At 37.0% G+C, this 17,299-nt stretch overlaps 1 protein-coding gene across 2 annotated transcripts; it reads right to left on the minus strand.

Annotated features, from left to right (window-relative positions):
* Positions 1–377: 377 nt before the first annotated feature.
* Positions 378–15,410, minus strand: ankzf1 (ankyrin repeat and zinc finger peptidyl tRNA hydrolase 1). 2 transcript variants are annotated; one of them, XM_083537745.1, is made up of 16 exons: positions 15,306–15,410; positions 11,750–11,897; positions 7,380–7,501; positions 7,162–7,264; positions 6,826–6,992; positions 5,773–5,882; positions 5,248–5,401; positions 4,851–5,073; positions 4,423–4,512; positions 4,089–4,292; positions 3,755–3,859; positions 3,248–3,482; positions 1,851–1,962; positions 1,301–1,468; positions 1,014–1,084; positions 378–906 (listed from the first exon to the last, which is right to left on the minus strand). In XM_083537745.1, exons 1-16 carry the CDS (start codon positions 15,387–15,389, stop codon positions 783–785), a joined length of 2,220 nt encoding a protein of 739 aa, XP_083393871.1. In that variant the 5' UTR covers positions 15,390–15,410; the 3' UTR covers positions 378–782. The 2 variants fall into 2 exon arrangements, with proteins under 2 accessions (XP_083393871.1, XP_083393870.1); XM_083537744.1 differs by having other exon boundaries at positions 4,089–4,295.
* Between the last annotated feature and the right edge of the window lie 1,889 nt (positions 15,411–17,299).

Consider the following 17,299-nt stretch of genomic DNA (forward strand, 5'->3'; position numbering starts at 1 on the left):
CGCTGCATCCTAACCACTAGACCACCAGATATTGATATTAATTGCTGTTATATTTGTATTCATATAACACTCATAAGTGCTTCATATATCGAAGTCGACTAATTAATTTCTCCATCTAATAAGGGAATTATACTCATTAAAGTTATTCACTTTTGTATCTTTTACAGTCTAAAATGGCCAGGCTAAAAACTAAATATTAGACATATTTTGTGTTAATCTTCAATTTTTGGTTGATAGGTATTAGAATGCTGCATGCGTTTTAGTATTATTTGTGTTTCCTTCAAGTAAATTTGTATTAATATATCACATTGCACTTGAATATCTGATATAAAAAAATAAAAAAAATATATATATAAAAATGTAACAATCCAAAAAAATGTTTCAATGATATGTTTATAAACATGGCATTATAAAGCTATATACATTGATATATAATGTTCAAATGCTGGTATAAATGCTGCTTTAAAACACATCATTGTTCTGTGTTTTTCTGAAAGATTGAGAAAATATACAAAAGTATATAATAATATTCCAGGTGAATGAGGTCATACGATTCACTTAACTGAATTTATTTGTAATAAATATTTTTATTTCCTTATAATTGCATCAGTAATTCCACTTGCCCACTCCTATAGTCATAATTTCAGTTTCATAATGCATTTTGTTCATGTTTGTGATACATGTTTGATTCATTACTGAGTAAAGAATTTGATCATTTAATTTCTATAAAACGGTGGCAGTAGCTTCCCAGTTCTCTCTCTCTCTCTCTCTCTCTCTCTCTCTCATGGTTTGGTAGTAAAGTTGCTTTTACGGTGTGTTTGGACACAGCGTGTTGAGCAGAAACAGTACTGTAGATATTCAAATGGAACTTTTCCCAGCAGAGACTCTCCACACTGCCAGCACCGCCTACGAGGAATAAACACACAATACTTTTAAGAGCACAGTTATAATAATTCTGTTTTCAATAGTTAGGAAGTTTTTTAAACCACAAAACACAAGCAATAACAAGCTACCTGATATTAGTGATTGTTCCTCCGTTTTTGGCTACCTGCTCAGCCAATCGTCTTTCTGCAACCAGTGCTCGCTAAACAACAACAAAAAACAACACACGATGATTTATACAATGCTGAAAGGACAAACAGCCAAAAGACAAACAAAGAAGGTCCTTTGGGTATGAAATGTGCTGTATATACTGTACACTGCATATGCAATATAATACTGGTTATAACATTCGATAGGTCTTCGGTCCCACAATTATTCCTGCTGTTTCCACAGACGAGTTTTAAGCCTCTCACAATACCTTTTCTCGCTCACTCAGCGCTAAAAACCTCTGCTTCTCCTCTTGCTCTTCCTCTTCTTTTCTTTTCTCCTCTCGCCGCTCCTTCTCACGCTGCTTCTTCGCTGCCTTCTGCGCCTTTTTCTTTTCTGCTTTCTTGCTCTCTATTTCAGCTGTCAGTGGCCCTGGGACCTTTAATACACAGACTGCTCAACCCAAAAGTTTGAACTGCTAAGCATGCGCAATCTTTTATCAAAATTCAAATGCATTAAAAAAATAAAATAAAATATAAAATAAAATAAGCCTTCTTCTGGCCAAGGGGTGAAAAAAACATTGTCCAGGCAAATCATTTGTAATTAAATGATGATAAAGATATAAATGTAATCAAACAATCTTTATATGTAATATTTGTGTGTTGTATTGAAAAGTGAAGTAAGATGTTTTAGTTCTTTTTGCGTGCCTGTGTATGTCTAAGAATTAGAGTGCTAAAGAGAAAATAAAAGACAAAGCACATTTATTTCAAAAATGTAATTAAGTGTAATGATGCCACCTGATTATGTCACTCGTGTCCTACCTGAGCTTTAGCATAGTCGTATTTGTCTGGATGTTCAGCCATAAATTTTCGGAACATATTTCTGCTTTCTTTGTCTGGTGCAACTGCATATGGTGTCTGGCCTTTTCTATCCCTGTGTAGAAAGTGCAAGTCCGTCATAGAAGTGAAACAGACAGTTTATATCTGTGGATAAAATAAACTCATAGCAACTAACGTCGGTTTTTATTAACAAAGCAAACTCTCTGATAATATCCTGCTCTAACCTCTAGCCTTGATATGGTTATACCGAACTTCTTGGGGTTGGGAATAAATGATTAAAGGGTAAAATGTAATAAGAAAATGAACTTATTGCAGGCTGGTGTGTTGCTGCACAGTAAGAAGCGCCTCACTTTTATTCCACCTGTAGATGACATGTCAATTTTGACCATTTATATCTTAACCTTGTGATACAGCAACAAAAAAAACCCCCAAAAAAAACATCTGAGACCTGAGCAACTGTAAGTCAAGTCAAGTCAAGTCAAGTTTATTTGTATAGCGCTTTTCACAACAGACATTGTCTCAAAGCAGCTTTACAGAAAACAACAGTGAAGGTGAATGGTGTGCGTTTGTCCCTGATGAGCAAGCCGTGGCGACAGTGGCAAGGAAAAACTCCCTTAGATGTAATGAGGAAGAAACCTTGAGAGGAACCAGACTCAAAGGGGAACCCATCCTCATATGGGTGACATCAAGAGTTTGGTCATAAATCTTTCAACAATACAATATATACAATACTGTACCGCACTGTTACTGTGCACTCATAAGATTTTTACTAAACCTCAGCTACCAAGTTTGACAGACAGAATCCCTTTACAATGTTTGCAAATTTAATTTATGCATATGTCATTTAATTATTATACAAAATGTAATTAATGATATATTCTAGATGCTTAGATCCTCACACCTGAACAAAATGCCTGGGTATTTTATTAAACAAAAAAAATGGCAAAACAATGTTGTATTAGATTATATATTGTTTTTTTACGCATGGTTGACTACTTGCCATCTGCAAACATCATTAAAAACAATATAAATGTTGATTTACTCAAATTGCTTCTGCTTGCTTACTTAAATGCAGCCACTATAACGTTGCCATTTTAAAGCTTAAACTCAATGTGTCTCTTGCATTTTTTTAAAGTACACTTTTATACATAAACACTTTGAATTAGGGTTTTATATAGTTATAATAAGCATAATTTTCAATTATAAAAATATTTTTTATCTGCTTAATTAAAAAAAAAAAAAATAATAATTATATATATATATATATATATATATATATATATATATATATATATATATGCGCATTTATTCAAAATAATTAATCCAGTAATATTTTTGCCTCTGTGCATTAAATTTTGTAGCAGATGAATCAATGTTACCTGCATGTCGGGTCGCTTCCCATCTCCAATAACAGCATAACAGCATATTTCTGTGCAGCTGCTGATGCCACGTGTAGCAGTGTGTATCCGGCTGAGTCAATAGCTGTGTTGAGGAGTCGGATTAATGTGTCCTTTTCCTGTTGCAGGAGTGTGTGCAATGCCTCTGTGTCACCGGTTTTACATGCTGTGTAGAGAGCGTCTTGGATGCCAAACTCCCACGATACACAAACCTCATCTACCCGCACATAAATGAATCGACAAAACATCCATCTAAAATCCTATTACACATAAAAGCTCACATTTTATAGCATAGTATCTATTTCAATTAACATATAGCTTGCTGATGTTAACTATATTCCTATCTAATATTAAGCAAGTAATGCACTCAATGGTACTTTTTCACAATAGAAATACAAATAATCGTTTTTATTTTATATTAATGGTTGTAATGTTGATGTTTGATGCAAATATTAGAGATTGCAAAGAAAGTTTACAAATACACGTTACCTTGTTCATTAGGTTCATCGTTCTTTGGATTTTTCTTGTCTTTTGTTTTGATTTCTCTCGCCTTATCGTCCCGGCTCTCATTCTTTTGCCCTCTGCTGCCAAAGTCTAACAGTGCATGCATTTAAAATAATAATAATAATAATAATAAAACAGAAATATTATATATATATATATATATATATATATATATATATATATATATATATATATATATATATATACACATATAAAAATTATATTATATAAAATTATAAAATATAAAACATAATAGCAAACATGTTTCACTTAAAATTTTTATATGTAAAGTCAGTGATCTTGGTTAGAAGAATAATACCTTCACTTTCCATAGTTTTCTCCTCCTTCTCAGTTGCCTCTGTTTTTTTCTCTTTCCTCTTTTTCCGTTGCTTCTTGCTGGGTTTGATTTCATGTTCCCTTAAGTCCAAAGTGGACATGGTCACATACTCCATTTTCATCTGTACAGAGATGTCATCATCCTCTTCTTCCTCCTCCTCATCCTCCTGCTGGTCTACCTGATGGGCTACTGAGACAAAGACAAACCAGGTGTACTGCTCCACATCGTTCAATAAGCAAATAACAGTGTGAATTTATTCTAGACAAAGACACACCGACCACACGATGCATCTTCGGTGATTAGAGCTGTAACCCACCTGCTACATTTTCATTGGTTTGATTTGAAGGTTTTTTCTGCCACATTCTTTTGGACGAACTCAGAATGCTGCATACATCTGTGGTTTTATCTGTAAATACACGTACAATGTACATTAATTGTGTATACACAGTAACTGATAAACAGGAAATAGGTTCAAACCTGAGGCCTGATTAAAACATTTAAATGCCCAAACTTTTTTCCTTTAGGTTCAATGATCTAATGTTCTTTTACATTAATCAGTATTTTAAAAATACCTCATATAGCATACAGTTGATTGCTTTGCATTTTGCAAAATGTTTTTACTTCGAAGTCATTCATCTACACCTAAATGCACTGTCAAGGTTTTTTCTATACAGTACTTCTAATATCTAAACAAAACGTTAATAACTACTAACTATCAATAAAGATGAATAAAGAGATGTATACCATAAATCTGTAGCATTGAGAGGACGCGATGCACACGTGCTATTTCGCTGAACGTGGCTCGGCGAGTAGCAAAAGGTATTGACTGAATTCTTGGGTCTTTTTTCTCCAGTGGTGCCCCACGACCTCCAAAAAACACACTCCGGTTATATTTTGGGGAGCGAAGGAAAATGGTGTTGGCGTGAGTTAAATATTCAGCCCAGTTTTTCAGCAGCTCCTGAATCTCCTGATAAGGAAGTGGTTGTGTTTATGCGTTGTATTAATAAGTGAACGGCAGATATTGAAATTCTAACAGTAAATGCTACTCAAGCTGTGCATTCCGCAAAGAAACTAAAACTGTGGCTATCTACAGTATGTGCGCTGTAACATAACCAATTACATTAGTGTTATTTGTACTTGCCTTTGTTAAGGCGGCCTCGTTATAGCGCCGGAGAGCAGATCCAGCTGATTTGGGGGCGTGGGCTCTATTCTGGGCATCACAAACACTCTGAGCCGTTCCTCGTTTCGCTCGAACTGTGTAACGGTGGAACGTCTTATGCTGCAGTACCTCGTTCCTGTAATATAAGAAAAACATACCAGTTATGGACTGACTTGATTAAGAAAACATGCTTTTCAGCAGATCAACATTACAATTGTAGATATTTTTTGAATGACATCATGACATCAAGTGAAAATGGCATTCAGTTTTTCCTCTTTATCCTTATACTTCTTAGCATATTTGTATATTGTGACTGATCATCAGGCTCACTTCTTCAAGTACTTAACATGCAACATACATTATAAACGTAAAAATTATTTTAGTGTTCATATAATATCACAACCATTTTATGCACAACATACGAGGTACTTAAACAGCTCATATTCACACTCATATGGCACTGCTGATATTGTTTTGTATTGAATTATCATGTGAAAGTCTACTAACCCTTTATAAACAGCTCCAGCAAAATGGCCACCACCTGTCATCAGAATCACCCATATTGTCTTCTCGGAGATGTTCAGCAAAGAATCAACCACATTTGTCTCAGTTTCAATCTGAAGAACAGATTTTTTTTATTTTTAATGCAGGGGCAAAAGTCTACAACCTAATGCTGTATTGTTTTTTTTACTCTGATATTTCTACTGTAATACAAAAAAAAAAAACTTAATATGCCTTATGCTATATAAACTATAAGGTCAAAAGCATGTGGAGACCTGACCAAAAGAACACCCAACAAAACTCTTGGCAAACCATGGGCATTTTTATTCACAACAAAAGACAGAACATACACATATATATATATATATATATATATATATATATATATATATATATATATATATATATATATATATATATTGCGGGAGTTTTGTGTTCTGAGACTTTATGTCTGCTCAACAGTCTTGGGGGTTTTTTTTGTCATATTTTTTGTTTCATGACGGGCAGGACAGTTTAGCACCTGGACTCATCAACTATGAAGCTATGCTGTTGTAATAGTTTCCAGAATGTAGTTTAGCAATGTCTTGCAGAAATATGCAAGGTCTTTCCTAAAAAAGAAAAACAAAAGGTCTGGATGGAAGGAAATGTGGTTCTAAAATGTATATAACTTTCAGCATTGGTGGTGCCTTTCCAGATGTGCAAGGTGCACATTCCATGAGCACTAATTCACCAACCATACATTTAGATAGTTTTTGAATTTAGCGATGATAGTAAGGTGGATAGTACATCTCCTCTTAACTCCAAAGGACTTGCATGGTTTCCAAAACAGAACAGTTTTCCACAATGCCTTAATTTTAAATGCACTTTGGACCAAAGAAAATGGTGCCATTTTTGGATCATGCATACTTTGCATTTGTGGCTAACATGGCTAACGACAGACTGGTTCATCTGAAGGTTGGACTGCATCAAGGATTGTATTTGATTAAAAAGGTATTGGTATGACAAAAAAAAAATTCTAGACTCCTAAAGGCTTTGTGTGCAACTCAAAAATGTACTTACTGTTCTTTTCTGTACTGCACACCGGTACAGATATAAATACTGTCCCTGAGAGTTTTGGAGCAAAACTTTTGTAGATGGGCGGCCTCCATAAGAAATCGCATCATTAACAGTGTTATCATCCTCCTCCTCATCCCCAGAGTCTGAACCTGAAATACTTGACATATCCCCTGTTCAGAAACACACAAGAAACTAAATTAGACAAGAGCAAGGGTTTTAATTCGCCTTACTGTGATTGTACTAATAACACTCATGACTACTCACAAACTCATACAAGATCTATGCATTTCTACGGGATTTTGTGCAGTGTATGAAACATGAGAGAGCAAATAAATGTACCCATTCCTGTCTTCTTTTCGAACTCCTCCACTGTGATCGGTGATCGTCCAGCAATTCGCTGCCTCAGATTGAAGCGATGCCAGTCAAGTTTATAATGCTCCATCTGAAGAAACATACAAACTGCACATAAAAATTGGATCGAACTGCATATCTTTAGAATGTTTACTCAGCAGAAAAAAGAAATAGTCTGTTAAAAGCTTTGCATGAAATCCCTGCACCTGTTCTTCACGACTGTCGAATGAGCACTGACACGCAGAGCAAAATTTCCTGTCTGGCACTTCTCCAGGTGACACTAGCTCGTCTCCTGTTCCGTCCATTCCTCTTTTATCGTCAGGAAATTCTAGAAACAAATACATTTCATTTAGATACACTGAAGAATGACGTTAATTTTTACACAAGTGTATATGGACAAGGGTTTTACGATATTTTTGTCTTATTTATTTGATAGGGTTCACACTGTGTCTAAGTTGTGAACTAATTTGAACTTTATAAATTGGTAAAAATCTGTGAAAATGTGTCAAAATTGGAATATATTTGGGGTAAAATTAATGAATTAATTAATAATTTTTTTTTTTTTATCAAGCATTTTTGTAGTCACAAACTCAAATTAATTGTATTTGTACACCACAGTTGCTAGAGACTGAGGGCATTGTCACAAAGCAGCTTTACAAAAATAAATTAATTAGGGATACACTTTTATTTCATATATTTGTCCATATTTATGCATCACAAATGAGCAAGCTAAGGGTGACTGTTTAGGGAAAACTCAATGAAATTACATTAGGAAGAAGACATGATGGGAACCAGACTAAAACGGAACCTGCTGATCAAAGGGAGAAAAAGCTAGAAATAAACATGGATTATTACATTTGTATTGTCATATAATTATTAAGGACAATGTAGGGAGGGACTAAAAGAGAAAGAGCAAAAAGTAAAACATAATGTGGACATCCTGTCTACAATCAACAAATCTAAGTAAATGTGTCAGGGTGGGCAGGCATTAGCATCCTAACACCCCATTTCAGCAAGACACTATAAGCATGAACTCTCCACAATTGCTGCTGCATTCGAAACAGTAAGGCAACATCCAAGAGGTAACAAAAGCATGAAATAGTTTCTCTTCTTCATAATGATATTGTAATGCAGTGATGATTTCTTATCTTAGAATTATTTCTGAGATACAAAAAGGCTATCCTAGTCATCTACACAACCCAGCCATTAGGGTTGCACAATCCAGTGCACTCTTAGTGCCGGTCCCAAGCCTGGATAAATGGGAAGGGTTGCGTTAGGAAGAGCATCCAGTGTAAAACATGTGCCAAACCGAAAATGGGGATTACAAATAAAAATTTCATACCGGCTCGGTCGAGGCCCGGGTTAACAACGACCGCCACAGGTATCGTTAGCCAGCAGGGTACCAATGGAAATTGGGCTACTGTTGGCCGAAGGAGGAGAAGAAGAGAAGGAACACGTCTAAAGAGACAGCAGGAAAAGGAGAAGTGGAGAAGAGTGGAGGTTCGGGTTGGTACAATAAATGTTGGTACTATGACTGGTAAAGGAAGAGAGGGAGCTGATATGATGGAGAGGAGAAAGGTAGATGTGTTGTGTGTTCAGGAGACCAAGTGGAAAGGGAGTAAGGCCAGGAACATTAAAGGTGGGTTTAAACTGTTTTATCATAGTGTGGATGGAAAGAGAAATGGTGTAGGGGTGATTCTGAAGTAACAGTACAGTAGGAGTGTAGTGGAGGTGAAGAGAGTTTCTGATAGGGTGATGAACGTGAAGCTGGAAGTTGAAGGGATGATGATAAATGGCATCAGTGCTTATGCTCCACAAGTCGGCTGTGAGATGGAGGAGAAGGAAAAATTCTGGAGTGAGTTAGATGAAGTGTTAGATGGTGTACCTACAAATGAAAGAGTGCTGATTGGGGCAGATTTTAATAGGCATGTAGATGAAGGAAACAGAGGTGATGAGGAGGTGATGGGTAGGTATGGCCTTAAGGAGAAAAATGTAAACGATGTGGGCAGATGGTGGTAGATTTTGCTAAAAGGATGGAAATGTCAGTGGTGACACTTATTTTAAGAAGGAGGATCATTGTTTACGTATAACAGTGGAGGAAGGTGCACAATTCGCTAATTCCTCTCCACTGCTTCTCTTTCTCTCCCCATCCCGAGGCATCCTGAGGTTTGGCCAGCTCCAGTCACGTCCCACCTCGTGAAGATTATGGACCTATGGATGATCATGGAGAAGTAGATGCCGAGTGTTTAAAGGCCCTGGCATGGAGAAGCTGATGCTGGATCTATGATGATCACAAATTGTTCTGTATTGTTGAAAGATTTATGACCAAACTTTTGATGTCACCCATATGAGGATGGGTTCCCCTTTGAGTCTGGTTCCTCTCAAGGTTTCTTCCTCATATCATCTAAGGGAGTTTTTCCTTGCCACTGTCGCCACGGCTGCTCATCAGGGACAAACGCACACCATTCACCTTCACTGTTGTTTTCTGTAAAGCTGCTTTGAGACAATGTCTGTTGTGAAAAGCGCTATACAAATAAACTTGACTTGACTTGACTTGACACAGATGGATGTTCTATGTAGGAGATGCAACTTAAAGAAGATAGTGGAAACTGAGGGAGGAAGCCTGTAGTGTGAGGTTTAGAGAAGAGGTCAGACAGGGGCTCAGTGGTGGTGAAGGTGCTGGATGATTGGGCAACTACTGCAGAAGTGATAAGGGAGACAGCTAGAAAGGTACTTAACTATGACATGGTGGTGGAATGAGGAAGTGCAGGAGAGCATAAGGAGAAAGAGGTTGGCAAAACAGAATTGTGATCGACAGAGTGATGAGAAAAGTAGGCAGGAGTACAAGGAGATGCCGCAGCAGGTAAAGAGGGATGTGGCAAAAGCCAAGGAAAAGACTTATGAGCAGCTTTATGAGAAGTTGTACACTAAGGAAGGAGAAAAGGATTTGTCCCGATTGGCCAGGCAGAGGGACCGAGCTGGGAAGAATGTGCTGCAAGTTAGAGCAATAAAGGATGGAGATGGAAATGTGTTGACTAGTGAGGAGAGTGTGTTGAGAAGATGGAGGGAGTAATTTGAGCAGCAGATGAATGAGGAAAATGAGAGAGAGAGAGAGAGAGAGAGAGAGAGAGAGAGAGAGAGAGAGAGAGAGAGAGAGAGAGAGAGAGAGAGAGATAGAGAAGGTTGGATTGTGTGGAGATGGTGAAGCAGGAAGTGGATAGGATTAGTAAGGAGGAAGTGAGAGCAGAGATTAAGAGGATGAGTAGAAAGTCGGTAGGACTAGATGACATACTGGAGAAGAGGTGACCATTTGTGAGCAACAGTATGGTGTCATGCCGAGGAAGAGCACCACAGATGCCTTATTTGCTTTGAGAATGTTGATGGAGAAGCATAGAGAAGGTCAGAAGGAGTTGCTTTGTGTGTTTGTGGATTTAGAGAAAGCGTACGACAGGGTGCCGAAAGAGGAGTTGTGGTATTGTATGAGGAAGTCAGGTGTGTGAGAGAAGTATGTGAGGGTGGTGCAGGACATGTATGAGGACAGTGTGACAGCAGTAAAGTGTGCAGTAGGAACGACAGAATGGTGTAAGGTGAAGGTTTTTAAGATGGGGTATATTGGTAGAAGAATGCTGAGGATGGAGCCACCAGGTAGAAGAAAAAGAGGCCAAGGAGGAGGTTTAAGGATGTGGTGAGGAAAGATATGCAGGTAGATGGGTTAAAACAGGCAGATTTATAGGACAGGGGGGGGTATAGAGACGGATGATTCGCTGTGGCGACCCCTAATGGGAGAAACCAAAAGAAGATCTCTTAATGCCATAGAAGATGTAGAAGATTCTAGCTGCATGCAGTTCTAGTACAAGTGTCCAGAGGGATTTTAAACCATTCCTCTTGCAGAAAAGTGGCAGGGTCACTACAGTAGGTGGTCCCCATGTAGTGGGACTGGGGAATGCTATGATATTGCAGCAAATGATCACTGACCCACCCTGTGCTTTACTTGGTGCACACAACAGTCGGGTAAGTAAGCTTCTCTACATCTTATCTTACCCAGATGTTGGAAAGACAGTAAAAGTGGACCTAGAGAACGATACATGTTTCATATTGTCCACAGCCCAAGTTTTCTGCTGCTGGCTCTATAAAAACCCAATGTTTGACACGGGTACTGGAGTGACCGAAGGTTTAACTACAGCCATGAAGATCCCTGTGGAGCTTCAGATTAACAGTTTTGGTAAAAACATTAGAGCCAAAGTGACTAGATCTTGCAGATTCCTCACATGCACCAGCACAAAATGTGCACCCATTTACACTGTACGATAAAAGCATACCCAATAATGTATTCCCTAGCTCTCCAGTTGTATGACTACTTGTGCTGCCTAATGTGATGCTGGAGTCTGATCCTGACAAACTTTTATTTTTCTTGCCCTCTAGATCTGCCCGATTCAACCTGCGTAGCGCTTATGCACTGTTAGCATGCTTTCTGCTGTGGATGTTCAGAAAAGCAACGCACCAAATAGTATATAAATAAGGGGAATATGTTCCATTATGCTGTTAACGAGAATTTTTTTTTAAAAACACAGCGTACCCTCTCTGATGCTGAGATGGAGAGGTTCCTGAAGATCCTGCAACTGCGAAATCTCTCTAAGCCCATCAGTCAGCTTCGGATTGAACGCCGGGTCAAACAAAGAGCAGCAGTCTGGTCTGGCCATCGTAAAAGCAGCACACTCATGAAACTGAGGAATAAAAAAAAAAATAGTAGTTAATAAAAATTCAGAAAAAATAAGGTGTCTTCATAGGTGCTGGGTCAGCAAAAGTTAAAAAGGGAACGATTCATGTAAAAATGAATTTATTTTTAGCATTAATTAATTAAACTTAATTAGGTTTAACACGATATACGAGGACATTAGCTCCAATAAAACATTACTCACCATTATAAAATCTGGCACAGTATGACAATATGATTACATATCTATGTCTAATGGATAAGGTCATAATATTCGGACACATTTTTGCAGCCAATAGTCTCAATCACTGCGCAAATCTTATTTCAATTACTGATTTGAATTTTTTATTTGGATCAGTCTATTTCACAATTGGGATTATTCTTTCCTTTCCTCTGAATGTTTCATCTGCTCTTGAAACAGATCAACCATAGATGCTCTTACAGCAGGGAAAATAAGTATTTGATACATCAGCTTTTTTATCAGTAAGGGGATTTCTAAGTGGGCTATTGACACAAAATTCAACTAAACTAAAGATCAAAGTTCATAAAAGAGGCCCAAGGAACCTTCAAGATTTAAAGACTGGTCTCTCCATACAAGAGGCTTCTAGAAGCTGTAATCACCAACAAAGGCTTTTCTACAAAGTATTAAATAAAGTGTGTTCAATACTTATTCCCTGTGTCATTTCACTTTATTTATTATGACTCAACTTGTACACTTAAATGTTCTGATTTCTTTGTACGAATTCAACATTTGGCTTGATGACTACATCTGGTGGAAATTTTGTGTCAATAGCCCACTTAGAAATCCCCTTACTGATAAAAATGCTGATGTGTCAAATACTTATTTTCCCCGCTGTAACTTGTGCTTTTTAACTGAAGCCAAGCTGATAGATCCAATAAAGTGGGTGTTTTTACCGTTCCTGTGATTAATATACCACGACTTAGACAATGTTCAACAAACCCATCATGGTAACTAGCAGTGTTTTAGCGTTAATTAATTTATTCGTCAAATTGTTTTTCACGAAAACGAGACAAAAACAATAAAAATCACTCGCTAATGAGAAACAATGACTTGAATCGATTGTCACATTTAACGACGAATAAAAATATGAGGGCGTGACGATTTGGGAAGAGATCCAATCACATGCTCATATTTGCATTTTAACGCGTTTCAAAATGTCAACATCCGGGAGAAACAAAAGAGCAGACATGTGGATGAATTTGACTGAATACAATATAAAAGAAAACAAGACCATTTGTAAAAAATTGTGGAGTGAAAATCATCTTAAAGCTATTTGCAGACAACTCATCCTGAAATTCATGAAAAGGTAATAAATACTTTTTTATTTTAAACATTTGACTGCTTTATTAATAAATAATACAATAGTCTGTATGTGTGTGTATGTATGTATGCATTTTGGTTAAGAGGGGTGTGTGAGAAGGAATATTCATATTAACTCCTTTTCCAATAATCGCAAATAAACCTTTTGCATCCCAGCGGAAAACTGCAACAGCTTTTTTTTTGAGTAAATCGAAGTACAAACTCTAAAAAAACAAAAAAAAACAACCGACTGAGGAGGACGCCATAGCCAAATGGATTGGATGCACAGGACTACCAGTCAATGATTATAGATGAGGACCTTGTTCTAATGATAGAGACAGTAGGCAGAAGGCTGGCGGTTCAAAAGAAAAGCTAAATAGCAACCTAGTTGACAAAAATTATGAAGACGACGATGGTTCTCCACTATCCTTCCAGTTTTTAATAATGCGTTGGACAGCTCTTAACCCAAGTGTAGTAGTAACAGCGATCTCCTTAGATGTTTTCTTTCCTTGATGCATGCCAATAATTCAACACTACTGAAACTTTTCCACGACCACACGATGTGTCTTCTGACATGGTTGTTTAAGAAATGAGAAGCTACTCACTGCATCCGTTGCCAGCTTAAGCATAATCATGCATGCAGTAATTATCCAATGGGAGACTCTTACCTATTTGCTTAGTTAAATACAGGTGGTGACTTTTTTTTCGAATGGGCAGTGTAATACAGAGGAACGTCGACACTAGCGACCTCGATTGTTTGCGACTTTTCATTTGGAACCGGACTGAGAGCAACTCATGAAAAACCGGGGAGGGGGGGGGGGGATTTATATATCGATATCTATAATAATATAATAATATATATATATATATATATATATATATATATATATATATATATATTATATATATATATATATATATATATATATATATATGAGAGAGAGAGAGAGAGAGAGAGAGAGAGAGAGAGAGAGAGAGAGAGAGAGAGAGAGAGAGAGTAATTGATTGTAAGGATGTTTGTTTACCATATTAACAGCAATAACCAGGTGAATTGAGTACCATTAATTATCTTAATATTTATACCACCAGTCGAGGAATGAGATATGGGATATAGACGCTGCAGACCACCATGTATACATTTTTGAATAGTTTTATAGTCTTTGTACACACCGTTGTGCTGTTGTATAGCTGCTGTAGGACTGCATCCAGGCCAGATGACCTTATATTCCTTATCAATCTTAAATAAGTACACTAAATTTCCAAAAGTATTGGGACACCTGCCTTTTCCTGCTGTATGTGGTTCTGTTCCAAACTGTTACCACAAACCTGGAGGCATTTAATTGTAAAGGACGTCTTTAGATGGCGCTATAATAACACTGTGCATTCACTTGAACTTGGGAACCCAAACCTGCTCCAGCATGGTGGCACAAAGTGCCTTGAAGATCTGGTTTACATGCTTTGAAGAGGAAGATCTTGCTGCTATAGAGCTCTGATCTAATTGCTACTGAACATGAATTGTGTTCAAAATCTAGTGGAACATCATCTCAGAAGAGTGGAGGGAATAATAAGAGTAAAATTGGGACTAGGGTTTTAAAGATCACACCATACTTATGACTAGGTTACTATATACCAATACTTTTGGCAATATAATGTGTCAATCCACTGTGGTTGTATTTGACTATGTAGCCACCTCACAGTGCTAATTCTGTGTTTAATTACACGGCCTCCCTTTAATACACATGAACATGGTGTCCAGGGAGCTCAAATAATTATTTTAAACAACGTCCGAAAAAAAAAAGCTGTTTGCTTTTCTTTCCAACCTGTTTTCTGACAAGCACCGCCTTCCTGTGCGTTGATTGGCTACCATTGCAGCAATCTTGCCCTGTGATTGGTTAAGAGAGATCTCTTGTCTAATCGTAATGAGAAGGAAAAACGGAATAAGGGTGCGGAAAGAAATGCTGGTTTTTGTTTTACTTTGTTATAGCCATTAACTAAGGGTCTATTTATTCAATAAACAGCAGACACATTTCTAAGGCGACAAAAAATGATCGGACAATAGAAATCCATCCAGATAAACAACGAAATATAAAACTGTACCTTGTAATTTGAGCTCACGCGTGTCTCCTTTTCTTCTACGTCAGAAATACAGTTTTCTTTTCTCTCTCGACTAATTATCGCCATCTATTGTGAGGTTGGAACATTACATTGTACACATGTACACATCATAGGCACGTCACAGAGTCAGCTAGATATCTGACTCTCCCAACAGTAATGTGATTTTAGCAAGAAATTATTGCTATTTTGCATAAAAATACATAAGCTCATCATTACAATTCTACAGCAAATGTGTAATTTATTGAAAGCCAATTGCAGTCCAACAAAATATGAATTGGACTTTGAATGGGAATTTTTTTGGCCAGGCAGCGTTTAATAAATAACAAAAAATATGATGTAAAAAGTGTGAAAAGAATATGCAAAGATTAATGCTAGGGTTCTGCCTATTTAACTGTATAGGGTGTGTGTGTGTGTGTGTGTGTGTGTGTGTGTGTGTGTGTGTGTGTGTGTGTGTGTGTGTTTGTAAAGGACATTACTTATAATATTAAGTTCCAGTGCTTATGTTAGTACTCACTCTTCAGTGTTCTGTATTGTTTTTAGATTTATGATAAAACGCTTGATGTCACCCAAATGAGGATGAGGTTCCCCTTTTGAGTCTGGCTCCTCTCAAGGTTTCTTCCTCATAACATCTAAGGGAGTTTTTCCTTACCACAGTCACCATGGCTGCTCATCAGGGATAAATACACATCACCTTAACTGTTAAATTCTGTAAAGCTGCTTTGAGACAATGTCTGTTGTGAAAAGCGCTATAGAAATCAACTTGACTTGATACTATCTATCTATCTATCTATCTATCTATCTATCTATCTATCTATCTATCTATCTATCTATCTATCTATCTATCTATGGGCTGTCTCATGCAAATACATTTTAAAGGAACAAATTTTAATAATGCATTTCTGTTTGACCATTAATAAGAAATACTAATACATAAATATATAAGAGGCAAAATTAAAAACCTACAAGACATGCATCCTTTCTTTACTCAGATATACACAAATAAATAAACTCCACCAACAAATCATTGTTAATCACTAAACATTTGTGCTCAGAGTCAGCTGATGTGTTAAAGTCCATCTGTTTTTTGGGAAAAATTGGCTGATGGCTAATATATGATAAGTCTAATTGGAGAGGGTCTGCGGGGTCTGTGGAAGCAACAGATGTGATTTTTGACAAGCTTCTCTAAAGTAAATTAATAATAAAATGCATATGCATGTTTGTCTTTTCTTTATTTATGACCAAAAATCAAATATGTTGTTCCATAATGCTATCGCTTGCAGCTCTGTATATATTTTGGTCCATGTGCACTGACTGGAGGTCATCATCAGGCTGAACATCCACCCCTGGAATCCTCTCTTTTCTGATTGTGACAAGGCAGAACATGCCACAATAATGTTACAGGCCCAGTCAGGTGCAATCGTCAGATAATTTAAACACAGAAACCTTTCTTTCAGTTGCCCAAATATTTTATGGTGTGCTCTTGTTCTAGTAAAAGCTGTATTGTAATGGATCGGATGACTGGGATTTGGGTCAGGGAATTGAGTCGGAAAATACTTCCTGTTCGCATAACACTTTTCCCCAAGCAGGACTGTATCATAATTATCTGTGCCATGGAAAAATGCATGTAATACAGTGTGCTTGACATTTCTATTTTTCCATTTTATTTTTCTTACCATTTTCAAATAATGTACATTACATTTATTTCTTTAAAATTCTAGTTATTCACTACCTAAAATATTTTACTAGGTCCAATTCCTATAAACTGCATGCTACATCAAGATTCAGTGCCTTTTTGCATAATGATGATCCAATCTGAGAAAAAAAGAAACTTAATAGTAGGTTGCCTGTAAATCCGCTTGCCGTCTTTTGCACTGATTACACTCGGGAAGCCTGTGGGACACACAGTGTTAGATTTTTATCATGCCCAAAACGAAACTTGGAGAGATTTTCCATACAACCTGTGATGCTCCGTAGTG

The sequence above is a fragment of the Silurus aristotelis genome (genome assembly GCF_946808225.1).
Source record: "Silurus aristotelis genome assembly, chromosome: 3".
In the NCBI taxonomy this organism is placed as follows: Eukaryota; Metazoa; Chordata; class Actinopteri; order Siluriformes; family Siluridae; genus Silurus; species Silurus aristotelis.

Excerpts from the sequence above, each read along its gene's own strand:
- ankzf1 (XM_083537744.1), bottom strand. The coding sequence starts at position 15,389 with ATGGCGATAATTAGTCGAGAGAGAAAAGAAAACTGTATTTCTGACGTA. Across the intron at positions 5,402-5,772 it reads GCTGGAGCTGTTTATAAAGG|GAACGAGGTACTGCAGCATA; the intron begins GTTAGTAGACTT and ends CTTATATTACAG. Across the intron at positions 5,074-5,247 it reads ACGAGGCCGCCTTAACAAAG|GAGATTCAGGAGCTGCTGAA; the intron begins GCAAGTACAAAT and ends CTTCCTTATCAG.